The sequence below is a fragment of the Pteropus alecto genome, unplaced genomic scaffold, assembly GCF_000325575.1.
Source record: "Pteropus alecto unplaced genomic scaffold, ASM32557v1 scaffold42, whole genome shotgun sequence".
Lineage (NCBI taxonomy): Eukaryota > Metazoa > Chordata > Mammalia > Chiroptera > Pteropodidae > Pteropus > Pteropus alecto.
Genome location: NW_006434825.1, coordinates 4,785,562 through 4,801,210, shown reverse-complemented (window position 1 = coordinate 4,801,210; position 15,649 = coordinate 4,785,562). Strand labels below are relative to the sequence as shown.

Here is a 15,649-nt window from a genome sequence, read left to right as displayed (position 1 = left end):
TGTGGGACTGACTCTCAGACTGACTGGCTAGGAGAACTGGCTACGTCCACAGGGTGTGAGCTGCTTGCTATGTGTGGGGGATGGCCCCACAGAGTGAAATTTACTTCAGCAGGTTTGTGTGCCTATTGAGACCATTCTTTGTGTGTGCCATTTGTGGGGCTTATCAGGTGGTGCTCTGTTGTGGTCCTATGCCAGCCTCCATGTATTTTTTCTGAGGCCCTTTGAGAGAGGCTCCCATGCAGGCCAAGGTTAGCCTGTGCCCGTGACCAGCCCAGGACTACCTAGTAGGAGTTACAGAGCAATCTCTGGTTAGTAGCTGCCGCTGCTCAACCTGGAGGCACGTTGGAGAGGCCACATGGTGAACCAAGTCTAGCTGCCACCAGTACCAGGCCCTGAGGCATCTTAGCAAAAGATCCAGGGCACCCCAAGGCCTAAGGCTGCCTGCTGGCTGTCTGTAAGGCTCAGCAGCTGAAAAAGCCTTGAGTGGTATGAAAGTTGGGTGAGACGGAGTCCCAGGCAGTCATCAGGGTGGGGCAAGAGGTGTTCACTAGGTCACTGCAGATTCTGGTTTGGTTCCAGCGCTGAGCCTGTCAAGACTCACAGAAGTCTCAGATCACATGGAGGCCAGCCACCACCCACTTCAGTTCCACAGACCTCTGAGATTTGAACAGGAAATAGCACAGCTTGTTGCCGACCCCCAAAAGTGTCTCCTGAGGTGCACAAGCCGAGGCCTGTTAATTGCTGCTGTAGGAGCCTCTTTCCAAGAATATGGAGTAGGGCCATTTGTCAAGGCACAAATATGACTGCGGCAATTTGCTTCTTGGATAGGGTGGAGTCTCAGAAAGTCATGGGGTGGAGCAAGTGAAGCTCACCAGGCCAATGCAGATTCAGATTTGGCTGTGTCGGGGGAGATCACAACAAAGGCAAGATGGCATCCGCCTGTAGGTTGCACAGGAGGTGGGCTCAATATAGGCATAGTAATGGCTGTCCCTCTAGCCCTTGCCCTGAAGCCATACAACTCAGTCCTCCTTGTCTGTCTCTGTCACCTCCTGAGAAGCTGTCCCTCTGCCAGAGCCCCGAGTGAGTGCCTGCAAGCAAGTGAATCTGTGCGTGGGTGCTTGGGGGGAACTTCTGGGTTTCCAGCAGCCTTCCACCTCAAAGAGTCGCCACAAAATCTGACTGTAAAAGTCAGAATCCCCACTGATTTTTACAGTCAGATTTTGTGGCGACTCTTTTTCCTGGCATTAGAACCCTGGGCATGGGAGCCCTGGTGTGGGGCTGGGACTCCTTACTCCTCCAGGGGAACCTCTGTAGCTGAGATATTCCTCACAGTGCTCAACTGCCACTTGTGGGGTTGGGGCCAGCCTATTTCATGTCTCTGCCTCTCCTACCATTCTCGATGTGGCCTGTTTATATCCTTAGTTATAGGAATAGGAGTTATGTTCAGCTGGTCTTCAGGTTGATTGTTCTATAATTTAGTTGTAATTCTAATGTGGTTATGGGAGGAGGAAAGCACAGCATTTTCTTGCTCTGCCATCTTGACTAGAACTCTTAAGTAACTCTTTAAAAATTCAGGCAGCGAAGTAGAGAGTGGTGCTGGTAGCATAACATAGTCATTACAAGTAAAGAGGTTGAGTGGTGGCGGGGACCCAAAGCCTTCAGCAAGAAATTTAAATTCTCTGACCTTCAACTCCATATCTGGAAAATAGAGACAATATCTTCCTTACAGGGTTGTTGTGAGGATTTAACATGGCTGGGACCTAACGTGCAATACATGCAACTATTATTGTTATTAGCATTTTCTCTAGAGGATTCCAGTTAAAATATCATTGGTACATTGGCATGGATCAGTTCACTCTATTAATGCTTTAGTTGTTAAACATGAAGTCGGCGTGTAGTAGATTAGACACTGTGACATATGTCAGCAAAGTACCTGAGTGATGGCTCCAGGAGAGTGTGTTTTTTACACTGAAAGTTCTGAGAGTGTGTTTGTTTAAGTATTTGTTTAAATCTTTGATCAAGTCAACAGCATTTTACAGAAATAAATATGAAAATGATAACTTATAGACATCAAATCAAAGTAAAAACTCTAAAACATTCTTTCTAAACCCAAGAAAATGTGAACATAATTATACAGAACACTAGCATCAAAAAAGAAAAATTTTGAATGAGATTGTTGAGTTTTGTCTTTTATTATGGAATTAATCAGTTTTTAAGCATAGTAGTCTTAAAAAACAAAATGACATGTCCATTTGTAATACCATGATCAGATTAAAAACTCTAAGGATTATTTAAAGCTATTTTAAGTTCAAAGTCAAATGACAAATATTCAAAGATTTTTAAAAAATTGTATTTGAGGTTAAAAGTGGATCATGGTGGAATATGCAAAGGAATTGAAATATATTTCTAAATAACTTATGATCTAATTCAAGACATAGTACATATATCTAAGATAACATTCACAGCTAATATAGTGGTATTTGTAAATAATATACAAACTTATGTACACTGAAAAACCTGGAAGTAAATGAATTACCAGTGTTTGATTTAGTTACAAAGAAACATTTTTAGAATGTTGGGAGTATTAACAATAGTTTTAAAAAGAGATGAAGGACCTAGAAACATTAAGGGTGCATCCTACGGTCTCATCTAAGTCTTGGTATCCAAGCTCACATGTTTGTTAGCAGAATTTAGTTCCTTGCAGCTGAGACCCTTGCTTTCTGTAAATCTGGAGCTATTGTCAGTTCCTAGAGGCCACCCACCATTTCTTGCCATATGGCCCTCTCCACAACATGGCAGTTGCTCCTTCAAGGCCAGTGGGAGTGATTTCACATATGTTTTCTCTGATTTCTTTGTGTCTTTGACCTTTAAGACTTTTTGAAGAGCTCCGCTGATTAGGTCCTCTGCACCCAGAATAATCTCCCTTTTGAGTAACTAAAAGTCAGCTAAATCAGGGACCTTAATTACTTAACCACATCTGCAAAATCCCTTTTGTCATATGATGTAACAAAATCACGGGAGTGACATTCCATCGTATTCACAGGTTCTGTCTGCACACACTCAATGGGAAGGGGTTCCACAAGGTGTCTACAGCAGGAGGCTGGGCTTTTGGGGTCATCTTAGAATTCTGCCTACTGAGGGGCCCATGCACTTGGCTGTGGGATTTGTCCCATAATGCTACCTATATTTAAGTAGGTCAGGGCCTGGAAACCTTCAAACGTCCTTGAAACACTGGTGGTTCTCTAGCGAGGCCGTGACTTTGTTGGAAAGAAGGGTGTTCCAGAGATCAGAACAGGCATCAGCCAGTTCCCTGCTTGTAAATCACACCTGCTCAGCCGGCTTTTAACTAAATTGCCAAAAACATTGTGGAAATACAGCCCACACCTCTAGGCCAGCTCAGCTTGTCTCTTGCTTGATTATGAAATCAAATACAATAATCTTAGCTAATGAAATGGAAATATCTTCCATCTAATTTCATGTTATTATTCAGAGAAACTCATTATTTCTAGTTGGCTTGGTTCCCCACGCCCTCCCCACCCTTGGTTAGAAATAGATGTTCATTAAAAAACCTTTATGGACTCACCTACTACATACAATTCATTTATCTGCCAAAAAATTCCTTGTCACTATGAAGCATTTCAGCCTCATCTTTAGGTGGGATATTTTGAGATACAAATAACAACTCTCAAAATAATTTAGTAATAAAATGGAGTATTTGTTCACAAATGTTGAAATATCATCTAATATGACTAGAAAAGGAATTGACTTGAGGCTTACCCAATTTTCCCTCCAGGAATCAAAGTCTAAAACATGGCAATTTCAGGTTGAAAATATCGGTTAATGGAAATAACACACACTTAGGAGGTCACCGTTGCTGTGACTTCATGCACGTGTGGTGTAGCCAGGCATAGACAGCATGCTCTAACTACACCATCAGCAGTGTTCAAATGAAGAGATGCCCCTGTGTTCTCTGAATTCCTTTCCGCTTTCCTTATGAATTGTGGCTGCTCAAATTCTGCTTCATATGCAATCTTAAATTCTATACGTCTAGAGTAAATGAAACAACTCTGAAGTTTAAGAGATAGACAGGAAAATATGGCCTTTTGGAACATTAAAAATTATTCTATAAAAGGAAAAGAATACATCACAATAACATTTTGGTTCCTTTTTTTCTTAGGTTCATGAGTCTGTGCCAATTTTTTTTTAGAGGGATGGATAACAGTGTGGTTAAGTATGATAAATACTGCCTTCTCTCTTTTTCTCCCTCTCAAAGGATAATTCTTATAATAAGATTTGTAAGAGATACCCAGCTAAATTTTATTCAGTTCCAACTCTTGGTTCTTTTGAATTTATAATAATAAACACTTAAGGTAGCAATCACAGACATTTACATAGTACTTATTATGCATCAGGTACCAGTACTCTTTATATGCTGACTCTCTTAATTCTCAGAAAGTCCTTCTTGGTACTATCATTATCCCCATTCAGAGATAGGGAAGACAGTTTAAATAAAGTCCCAAAGATCAGTTAGTAATTGGTAGAGGCAGAACTTGAGCCCAGAGAGGATGGCTCCAAAGCTACACTTATAATCACTGTGCTACACTATGATATATCTTCTGTGTGAAGTGACAGGCAACACATGATACTGACCCTCCAGACACTTTCATCCCAGCAGGTAGAGACCCAGACCATGTAAGATGCTGGAATAGGAGCATATTCATGTTAAGGTTGGACTTTCCAGAGGGATGGGAGGGATGGTGGCTCTTTGGAGGTGTATCACAGGAAATGGGGGAACTATTGCTGAGACTTAGAGAAGAAATAGGTTATCAAAATGGAAATAAAAACATGTTTAAGCTTTGTACATTGGGGATAAGATAGGTATAATCTTCCAAGTGACGTTGGGAATAATGCAGTCTTGTCTATCTCAAATTATAATCGTACCTGTGGATTCCATTTTTAACTCTAATGACTTATTCAAAACAGGAAGTCTCATCATTAGAACAATATATGTGTCTTACTGTATCAGACTCAAACTGCTTTTTTTTTTTTTTTAACAATTAGTGGGCAATGTTTCAAGCCACAGAAACTGAAAAAAAAAATTCCTTTCTTGATTCTACACCTACAGTTTGGTAACTGTAGTAGGCAAAGTAATGGCCTCTCTTGGATGTCCATATCCTAATCCCTGGAATCTTGAATATGTCACCGTACAAGGCAAAGGGGACTCTGCAGATGTGATTAGATTAAGGCTCTTGAGATGGGGAGATTGTCTCAGATGATTCAGATGGGCTCACTGTGATCGCAAGAGTCTTTATAAAGGAAAGATGGTTGTAGGAGAGATGATGATGGAGGCAGAGATGAGAGGGCCATGCCTAATGCAGCCAACCTTTAGAAGATGGAAAAAGAAAGAAACAGTCTCCCCTAGAGTCTTCAGGGAAATTGTCGCCCTGCTGACACCTTGATGTTAGCCCAGTGAAACTAATTTTAGACTTCTGATAGCCAAAACTGTAAGATAATAAATTTGTATTGCTTTAAAATACTAAATTTGTGATAATTTGTTACAGCAGCAATAGCAAACTAATGCAGCATTCATACTTCTTCTGCCTCTGTTCCTGGGCTGTGAAAAACATGTAATTGTCTACAGAGTCGAGTTTTTACATGAACCTATTAAAAATAAGAAAAAAAGAGAAGAAAAATTCTTTATATTACACATTTAAACTGATTTTCTTTTCCAGACATGTCTTCATTACTATTTCACTTTAGTTGTTCTATTATAGATTTACAGTCAATTTAATCTGGGTTGTTTGCAATAAATGGAGGAGGAATCCCATAAACACCTATGCATGAGCTCAATCTGTGGATGTTCCAGAATCTGTGTATGAGCAAATGTAGACAAAGCTGCATTGGATTCATTTCTATGTCATATTTTCTCTTTCACCCTTTTTCTTGCTTAACTGTATGTTATTATGGGTTTAGATTGTCAGTGGCATAGACCTCATGTTTAGTGGACATTTATTATCATTTTTTATAACTATTGGTTTTTTAACCTCACACTATAGTTTTCTTTAGATTTGGCTTAATCTTTATTAATTTGAAGCGTACTTTATCTTATCTAAGTTACACACCTATTGATGTTCTAAACCTCCCTCCACTCCCATTCCACAAAAATCCTAATTTTGTGAGAAGACACTTTATATCACTGTTTTACACTCTACAATTTATGATTTGAATTACTTGGAGTTTTAAAATTAAAATTAAAATTTCTTTCTTCGAGTCCTTTTTAATCAAAAATCAGTTCTGAAATTTAGATTTGACCATAAAAGGACTTGATTCAAGGTATGTGCACAATCTTAAATCTGCTCATCTCGCTGTCACATGTGGCCATTTTATCTGTCAGTAAAGGCCTGTGATGTGTGTAGATAATTAGAGCTCTGATACTCTGCTTTTTAATTATTTCTTTCACCCACTCACCTTTAGTTGATTTTGTTTGGTGAATTTGTCCTAATATCTGAACTTTAAATAGTTGCTATTAAACCTCTAAAATCAATCAGCCTCTGGCTGTGCTGTCATTAAAAGTTGACTGCCTTCCCATTAATCCATTAATTGTGAAGATTAATTGGAAAAGCTATTCGAACTAAGGTTTTTACTTGGAGCACATAGCCAGCGTTTGCCTCCAAGTGAAAGCTTATCCCATTAATACCAGAGTATTCACAATTATATATACAATTCACCCATGTCTTATTTAGGAGAAAATGAGTAGAAACTTATAGGCTGTTGCCAAAATGAATTATTTGACAACTAGAAAACCATCCCTGCCTTTAGCTCAGCATTAGAAAAACATACTGATAAATATTTACTTGTTTTAAGCTGCAGCAACATGTTATTTTTTAGATTTAAGCCACTGATTAACAAAGTTAGAAACTTATGTTTGTCTTATTTACCATATCTAAAGTTAGTACCCTCAAATGAATATTAATTTTCATGTCAAACTCAAATTAATACTCGAAGAAGTAAAAAAATTTAGCCGTAGTCACCTGCTCTTACAAAAAATTATACTTTATTCAAGCCCAGCTGTAACATCACTAGTCTTTGAAATTTATTCTTTTTCTTTTTTTCTCACCAGAATGTCACTGTGCAGCAGCTGCCTCCACACACTGTCAGTTAACGTGGCTACACAGGGAGAGAATGGAGGGGTGTGACACCATAACCATTTTTTTAATCTTTAAAAAGCCTCAGGAAACAGTATGAAAAGCATAAAGACATTTGTGCAAGGAGCAAAACTCTCCTTTAGATAGAATTAACTTGTAATTCTATTTTAGTGATTTCCAAACTAGCATAGTCTTAGCTAAACTAAACTACACCCCGGACAAAGTCAGAATGACCTGGAATAGGGCACAGTCATGGGCAAATTTTAAACTTTCTCCATGCTATTCTACTGTGTAGCTAGGATGTACTGAAGGTACACATTCCACAGAAGTGACAACCTGGAGCTGATCCATATATTTTTGTATCAGGAGGATGACGCTATTTTCCAAACATACTTAGGTCTTCTGTAGGTATTTTGGATGGATTTTGTGGCTTTTCTTTGATGTGCTGAGTGAATGCCTGGGGCGGCTACAACTGTGAGGATGAGCCTACCAAGTTGGAAAAAGTTTATTAGCATAGAAATAAATGAAGACTACCCAAATGAGAACAAGCAAAAGCTACATATTCAGAGTTCACTATAGCAAGGGAGTCAGCCACCAATTGTCTTTGGCACAGAGACTCAAAGGCGGCTGGGGCAAGGGAAAGCTTTATAGTGAATAAAAAGGGAAGGCTTAGGGTATGCCCTGATTAGAGGCTGTTGACAGAGGAAAGCTGTAGGCAGGCTCACTAGAAACAGGGCATCCCATGTGACTGATTTGTAGGTGTGCAAATTTGGCTTTCTCTGCCTTTGAAATTGCAGCTCAATACATAGTTGAAAACAGGGACACAAATTAGGGAAGCTCTAAATTATTAACCGAGTCCTGGCTCAAATCCAATTGCTACAGGGGTGATTGTCTGGCTTCCTGGGTTGGCTACTAGATAGTAGGTTGGCTTCTTGGGCTGGTTGCAGCAGGTTATGGGCTGGAGTTCTATTTTTGTACATAGTCTGGCAACTGTCCGTTTGCATAGTCAGTCTCTCATTGGGTAGAAGTCAGATGTGCATCAGGGACTGGATCTTGTGACATGCCAGGGCAGGGAGATGGGACTCCTGGAATCCTGAAACTAGATCTGAATAATAGAAATAATAGAATAATAGAAAAAAATGGGTCTGTGCTTAGAGAACAATACCATCGCCTAACTTTTGGATGAAATCTTGCCTTGTACACAATATTTTTGATATTTGTTAGCATAGCTCCACACTTTCTTAAATTAGTTGATGATTTCCAATTTCAACTAGTTGACAATTTCAATAATATAGATTGGAATGAAACATTTTGTTTCAGGAAATAGATTTATTGAAGGGAAAGGCATTCTTTAATCTTGAATCTGCCAATGGAATATTTAGATTAGGTCTAAATAAACTTTATTTATTAGTTTTCTGAATAGACTGAGATTCTAACTTTTCCAAAGCTCCCTGTCAATTGTTCCACCCCTGCCTCCACTATATGGAATTTTTAAAGTTTCTGAGCATGGTTGATATCTAGTCTATTCTGTCCCATCCTATCTCATCCTGTCCCATCCTACCCTCTCCTTCACTAATGAATATTCCTATAGGAAACGTGATTCATTAACAGGCATGCAACCGATTTTGGCAGGGCTTGCAAATAACAGAGAAGGCTGTTTTTACTCATTGGCAACAAGCTGAATGCTACTAGTAATCAGCCCTTTTTTTTTTTTTTTTTGTCAAGTATATTTTAGATAAGCAGTACTTGCTTTAACAATGTCCTGCCTCAGCATAGGAGCTCTGTATCCTTGGGTAAGTTATTTAACCATTACGTCCCTTCCTCTTTGATTGTCCAATGGAGTTAATGGTATCACGTAGTATAGAGTAGTTATCAGGATCAAATGAGTTAATACATGTAAAGCACTGAGAACATAAGCAGCCAATAATATATATACCTATTATCTTAGTATAGGTAGTATTACACAGAGATTAAGAAAATTGAATTACTTTTATTAAAAACCAAACAGCTTTTACTTACTTGAGGAGTATGCATTAAAGCCCTTTATAAAATTAAATTAAATTACTTTTGATTGAGCTATATTAAAATACTTTCAATATAGCTTGCATCTTTATTTGTAAAAGGCTATTGAAATTTTTCATATATACAATTTGCCAGAGATCTAATTTATCATTGTCTTTTTAATGACAAGGGTTTTTCTCTTATATGAAGAGTAAATGATGAGTTTTGAGCTATTGACTTGAAAGCTATAGATTCGTCTGTGTGTGAGTGTGTGTGTGTGTGTGTGTGTGTGTGTGAGAGAGAGAGAGAGAGAGAGAGAGAGAATGTTTCAGCACAAATTAGGTAACTTTTTTCCCCTAATAACATGAATATTTTAACAAAATTAATTGAAACTCTTCACATGTAATCAGTGTATAGAATTTTTTTTTTTACAAAAAAGACTAAAAACTATAGTTTCACATTTCCAACTTTATATCAAGGTTAATGTGGAAATTCTAATATCACCATTGAAAAAGTTGAATAAAAAGTAATATAATTTTGGAACGACAGAGAGTAAACATGATGTTCATTTCTTCTTCTAACAGAAAAAAAAAAACACAACCAAACATTCCCGGCTATCATTTTAGATTGTACAAGCCTTCCTCCTTGATGACTGTATTTTTAAATTTCACTAGTGACTGAAATTTCCTGTGCTTTCCTGTGCTCCAGTTACCTGGAATGTGCCTTTCCCACTGCTCCCCCCACCCTCCTGTCAAAATCTCTTCTTTATTAAGGGTTATCAAACCGTTTCTGGTTGCCACCTGGCTCGGCTCTGGTTGGGACAGCGCAGTTCACTACTCACAGTGATTGGAACTGGGTGATGGGTGGGGTGGAGAGTGGGAGCTGAGTCCCAGCATGCAATGCAGCGACTTGAAGCCTGGAGGGAGGCCATTCCGATGCCTCATCCTTCCTCTCTAGGAGAAGTGGGATGCAGGCTGGATCTCTCTTGCTGGGAGATAGTCAGCATTATCCTTCCCTTGTGCAGGTGACAGGGGTATAAGCAAAGCTGGTATCCAAGAAGGCATCAGTCTCCCAGAGGCCCAGCCTAAAAGCTGGAGAAGGCAGCAAAGGATTTCCAACCTTCCTTCTAATGTTAAGAGATAGTGGAGGGGAACCAGGAGCTAGGAGCTCGGGGCCTCTATGCCAGGGGTCCCCAACATTTTTGGCACCAGGGACAGGTGCTCCTATGAGAATCTAATGCCTGATGATCTGAGGTGGAGCTGAGGCGGTGATGCTAGCACTGGGGAGTGGCTGCAAATACAGATAAAGCTTTGCTCACTTGCCTGCCACTCACCTCCTACTGTATGGCCCAGTTTCTAAGAGGCTGTGGACCAGTACTGGTCCAAAGCCTAGGGCTTGGGGACCCCTGCTCTACACCAATGCAAAGCAAAAACTGAACAGAACCAGAGCAAGCGGCATACACATGCCAGTGAGGAGCAGGAAGGAGAGAGTTGAGCAGGCTGCAGCACTGTAAGAGAGTCGGGGGTGAGGCAAGAGCCACAGCCTGAGCTGTTCATCTATTCAGAGAGGGGTGCCTCAGAGGGCAAGGGTCCTGGCCCAGCCTCCCCACTCCACAGCTGGTCCAGGCTCTCCCTGCTTGGAAGTTTCTGTTGTGTGCCATCCTTTGGAGGTTTGTAGGGGTGGGTGCTAGGGGTGGGTGCTAAGGTGGAAGTTAGTAATTGTACGTTATATTTTTACATATGTAAATCACATATATTTAATACTGTATCTATGTTGTATATATAATATAGTATAATGTGTAGTGTTCTATATATTATTATATGCATATATTATGTGTATTTAATATTATGTAAGAGTTGTACTATATAATGTAACATTATATAATAACTATATTATATACATATACTATATAGTATATTTACACATGTAAATACATGTGTATTAATGTATATATAACATGCAATATGAAATATTCATACATATAAATATATATACAGTTATATGTACAATTATATAATGTATATGTATTTCACATATATATGTGAAAGTACATTCATATATATATACATATATTATTAGTAGCGATGCATATATGTATATAATATGTATATATATATATATATATAACTATGTTCCTACATATTTATACAAAGCTTCCGTACAATAAGTGTTTATGTTGTCACTTATGATTTGATGGCTAACTTAAAATTTATATAGAGTCAGCTTATATACATTATATATGTACATGTATACATTATAATATGCATATGTATATTGTAATATATGTATATTATAGTACATATCTGTATATATGCATCATATATATAATTGTAATACATATACAAATATTGTACATATACAAATATATGTATATAATATAGTGTATATTATTATATAGGTAATATATGTACATATATATGTCCCTGGTGAAGAGACCTGGATGGTATAATAATCTGATTATAGTACATAAGTAAAAAACAATACAATTATGTTTTGAACTGAAATAGTATGTTATTTCAGATTTGAAAGCTCCTTACTTAAATGCCTATATATTTATGCTTCTGGATGATGATTGTATGCACTCTGAAAATCTGTAACTTAGAGCTAATAACCATCGAAATTTGAGAGGAAGCTGAGAGTTTAGGCTGAGAGATTAGTTCAGAAGACTAGCTTACTGGGTTGCTTTTTCTGGAGTCTAGAACAGGGTTTCTCAACTGCTACATTATTGATGTTTGGGACTGGATAATTCTCTGTCACAGAAGGCTGCCTTGTGCACTATAGAATGTTTAGCAGCATCCCTGGCCTCCCCCAACTAGATTCCAGTAGCACCCCTAAATCGTGATGGCCAGAGTGTTTCCAGGTATTTTTCAATGTCCTTGGGGGGCAAAATCACCCCCAGTTGTGGTTCTCGGCTTTGTAAGACCAGACCTACATTTTATTGTGTTTACTGGTGCAGCCAGGGAAAACTGGTTTTCTGGAATTAAATTCACGGGAGATGATAATTCAGAATTTCATTTCATTGTCCAGAGGGAAATATTCCTTTTACTCATGCTAGACTCATTATTGCTGTCTGAGATCCCCCTCCCTGGTATCAAGACTATTGAAGATCAAATTGGTAATAAACAAATAGCTTGGCAGAGCTGGAAATGGAATACAGAACTTCTTGAGAGGTATTTTATTCATGCCATGGTGTCTGATGAAATTCCTATACTCTAAAACTAACGAAATAATCATTATGGTCATGGTGTTCTTACATACTGGATTCTACACCCCAACACACTCTGTAAATATCATGGTCCCACCACAGTGAGATTAACAATTTAAACAAATTCTGTGTCTCAATTACCTGATATGTAAAATAAAAATCATATTAGTACTTCAGAGAGAAGTGGTAAAGATACTATGTGGGGAATGGTTGTAAGCTCATAGTCCAGGGTGCTCACTAAACATGGGCTAGTTATTATTTAACTTTTACATAAGAATAATTTTAGAATATTTTGTCGCTTATAGTAAAGAGTAATAATGCCACGTAACACCATTCAGGCCAACAACCAGAAGTTTCCCAAACACCAGGAGCCCCTCGTCTGCCTCCCCATTCATTTCCCACGTCACATGTCCCTCTTCCCACAAATGGAATAAGTGCCCCTTCTCTTATTTTAATCCCATTCTTTTTAAGCTAAAAATAGAACAGTATTGATTATCAATTTATAGTGGCAAAAACAAATGAGCAGTAAATGTATGCTCTCTAGAGAGACTTTACTAGAGGCATTTTGCATCCAAAAAATTGATTTGAATCTGCATAATTGATTGTAAATTTCAGTTAAATACTCTGTTTTGGTCACATACTGAATACTGATAACAATTCAAAAATGACTGTTCTTCTGGTAAACACATACACGTAACACACATACACACAGATAAAGCAGTCTGTAGTACATGCAAACACAGTTTCCACAGTGTTCTAAATTTAGCATTGGTTGTTGCTTGTGATAGGGCATAATCAGAATTTTCTTCAATACTCCATAGATTGTCTTTTAATGTCTACACTCCTTAATACCTGAATTACAACTAGACTAACGGTGTCAGTACTTAAGCCTATCAATAGACATACAGGAACTGTGGGCCAGTTATCAAGTCCGTCTTAAGAGTTAGCTAAAGAATTTAAGGTGCGGAATAAGAAAAAGTGGACTTTAAATGAAAATGAGATGATCTTAAAAATATGAAATGTTATCTTAGGCAAATTCTTGCAGAAAGCATTCAAATGTTAAGCTGGTAAATTTTTACTTATCATTTATATTTTAGGCATTTAGCTTGAAAGAAAACATTTCAAATAACAGGACTACAGAAAAATATTGTAGTTTGAATATTTAAGCAGTAAAACTGCTAGTGACTAAAAGACTATGTTCAAGCAGAATAAGCTTCTGAAATTTCAGAATGATCTAGATAATTCCAAGATTAATTTAATTTAAATTAAATTGCTTATTGTTAATTTAAAAATTGGGAAAATAACCCTTCGTTATTTTTAATTACCAATATGTGTTAATCCTAAATATGAGAGAAATATTTTTCTGCTTATAACCCAAATAAACAATTTAATAATTGTATACAATAAAGGATAAATACTTTAAAGATTGCATAGAATGAAGAATTAACTAAAATAAGCATGTATGGATATCATGGTTAACATGAGGCATATTTTATATTTTCCCCCTCTCTTTGCGCCTTATTTTTATCTTATATGTAATACACATAAAGGGATAGATAATAGGTATATACTTTCATTTATATTCTTATATACATATATGTATATATACACATATACACACATATTGCCTTCCTCCAGAAATAATCAACCATCCTGAATTTTATTGGTTTTCTTTCTTTTTTTAATAGTTTTTTCAAAAAATCATACATGTTCCCAGAGAACATATTACTTAGCTTTGCTTGTCTTTAAGGTTCTCAAAACTATGAAACATATGATTTTCTATAACTTGATTTTTTCATTAAAAATTTTGTTTTTAAGATCCAACCTGTATATATGTGTGTGTCTCTGTGTGTGGGGGTGTAGTTCATTTTTACTGTTGAGGGTTCTTTCATTTTGAAAAGTACTACAATTTAGTGATCTGTTCTTTGGTCTTTGAATGTTTGAATGGTTAACGATTTTTTGTTATTATGAGCAATGTTGCTAGAAATTGCACATGTCTCCTGGGGAACAGATGCAAGATTTTCTCTAGGTCTGCTTTCTAACTGTTTTCTTTTCATGGAACACAGAAAATACTAGTATTTGTATCACATTTTTGGGTAAGAAGTCAGAGTGCCTTGAGACCAGTGGTTCATGATAGAGACATTTTCTCCAGGATTTAATACAGTTAAATTTATAAATCTTTTATTATATAAGTTTATTTGTAAATTAGGTATAGTGATTTGGTACTTTTGTTTTTTATCAGCAGATTTGGTGGAATATGGAGTACGGAAAGTTCAAATATACAAATTGTTTTTTAAAAGTAGTTGCTCAAATTTATACTCCACTAGTAGTGTGTTAGAGCTTCTCTTGGCCCACATTCTCTGCATGATCTGGTGTTGTCAGACATCTTAAATCTTGATAATCTACTATTTGTAAAATAGTATCTAATCGTAGACTTGATTTACACTTCTTTTTACTGATGAGTGTGAGCTTCAATTTATATTGGTTCTGTTCTGTGAACTCTTTGGTCTTGGTTTGTGCCATTTTTCCTAATGTGTTTTCTAATTGATTTAAAGGTACTTTTTGTTTTTCTTTATTTTATTTAATTTTTTTCTTAATATGGAATGCAACTTGTATACTGTTTCACAAGTATTTTCTACATGTTGATATGTTTCTCTTCACTTAACTTTAGGCCACCATAAGTTCTTAATTTAATACAGTTAAATTTATAAATCTTTTCTTATATAAGTTTATCACTATAAATTAGGTATAGTGATTTGGTACTTTTGTTTTTTGTTAAATAACTTTTCTACCTCAAGATAAATCATTTTTCTATGAAGTTTACCTTCTCCTTTTTCATATTCTCTTGTCTTTAAGTACTTTTTCTTTTCTTACTGAACTTAATAGACCTATAGGAGAATACTGCATATAAGCAGTGGGCATATTGTTAGAGATCCTAGTTTTTCTTATTTTTGTTTTGTTCGTTCTGTCTGTGGAAGCCAAGAAAGCTATCAGCACTGTACGAATTTGAATGTGGATTTTTTTTTCCCCTTTGGCAGATGATTGTGATGAGCCTCTGATGTCTGCTTTGTCTCAGGCATCATTTAGCAGTTCATCCGAGCTCTCTAGCAGCCACGGTCCTGGATTTGCAAGGCTAAATCGAAGAGAAGGTAAGTCTTCTTTTTTCCCTCCAATTAGTTCAGAATGAATCTCATTAATTTTCCATTCTCTAATAAAATCATTATAAGTGATATATTGTAAAAGGAAGTAACTATCTAAATAAGCAAATGGCGGAAACTCGTGGGATGTACATGACGTA

General features: G+C 37.1%; 1 protein-coding gene across 1 annotated transcript in view; it reads left to right on the top strand.

Moving 5' to 3' along the window:
- The window catches only part of CNTNAP4 (contactin associated protein like 4), a 226,197-nt gene that overhangs the window by 22,699 nt on the left and 187,849 nt on the right, over positions 1-15,649 (top strand). Inside the window, 1 exon segment of the mRNA XM_025045348.1 lies at positions 15,390-15,500. Within this exon segment, the coding sequence (XP_024901116.1) occupies positions 15,390-15,500 (111 nt within the window).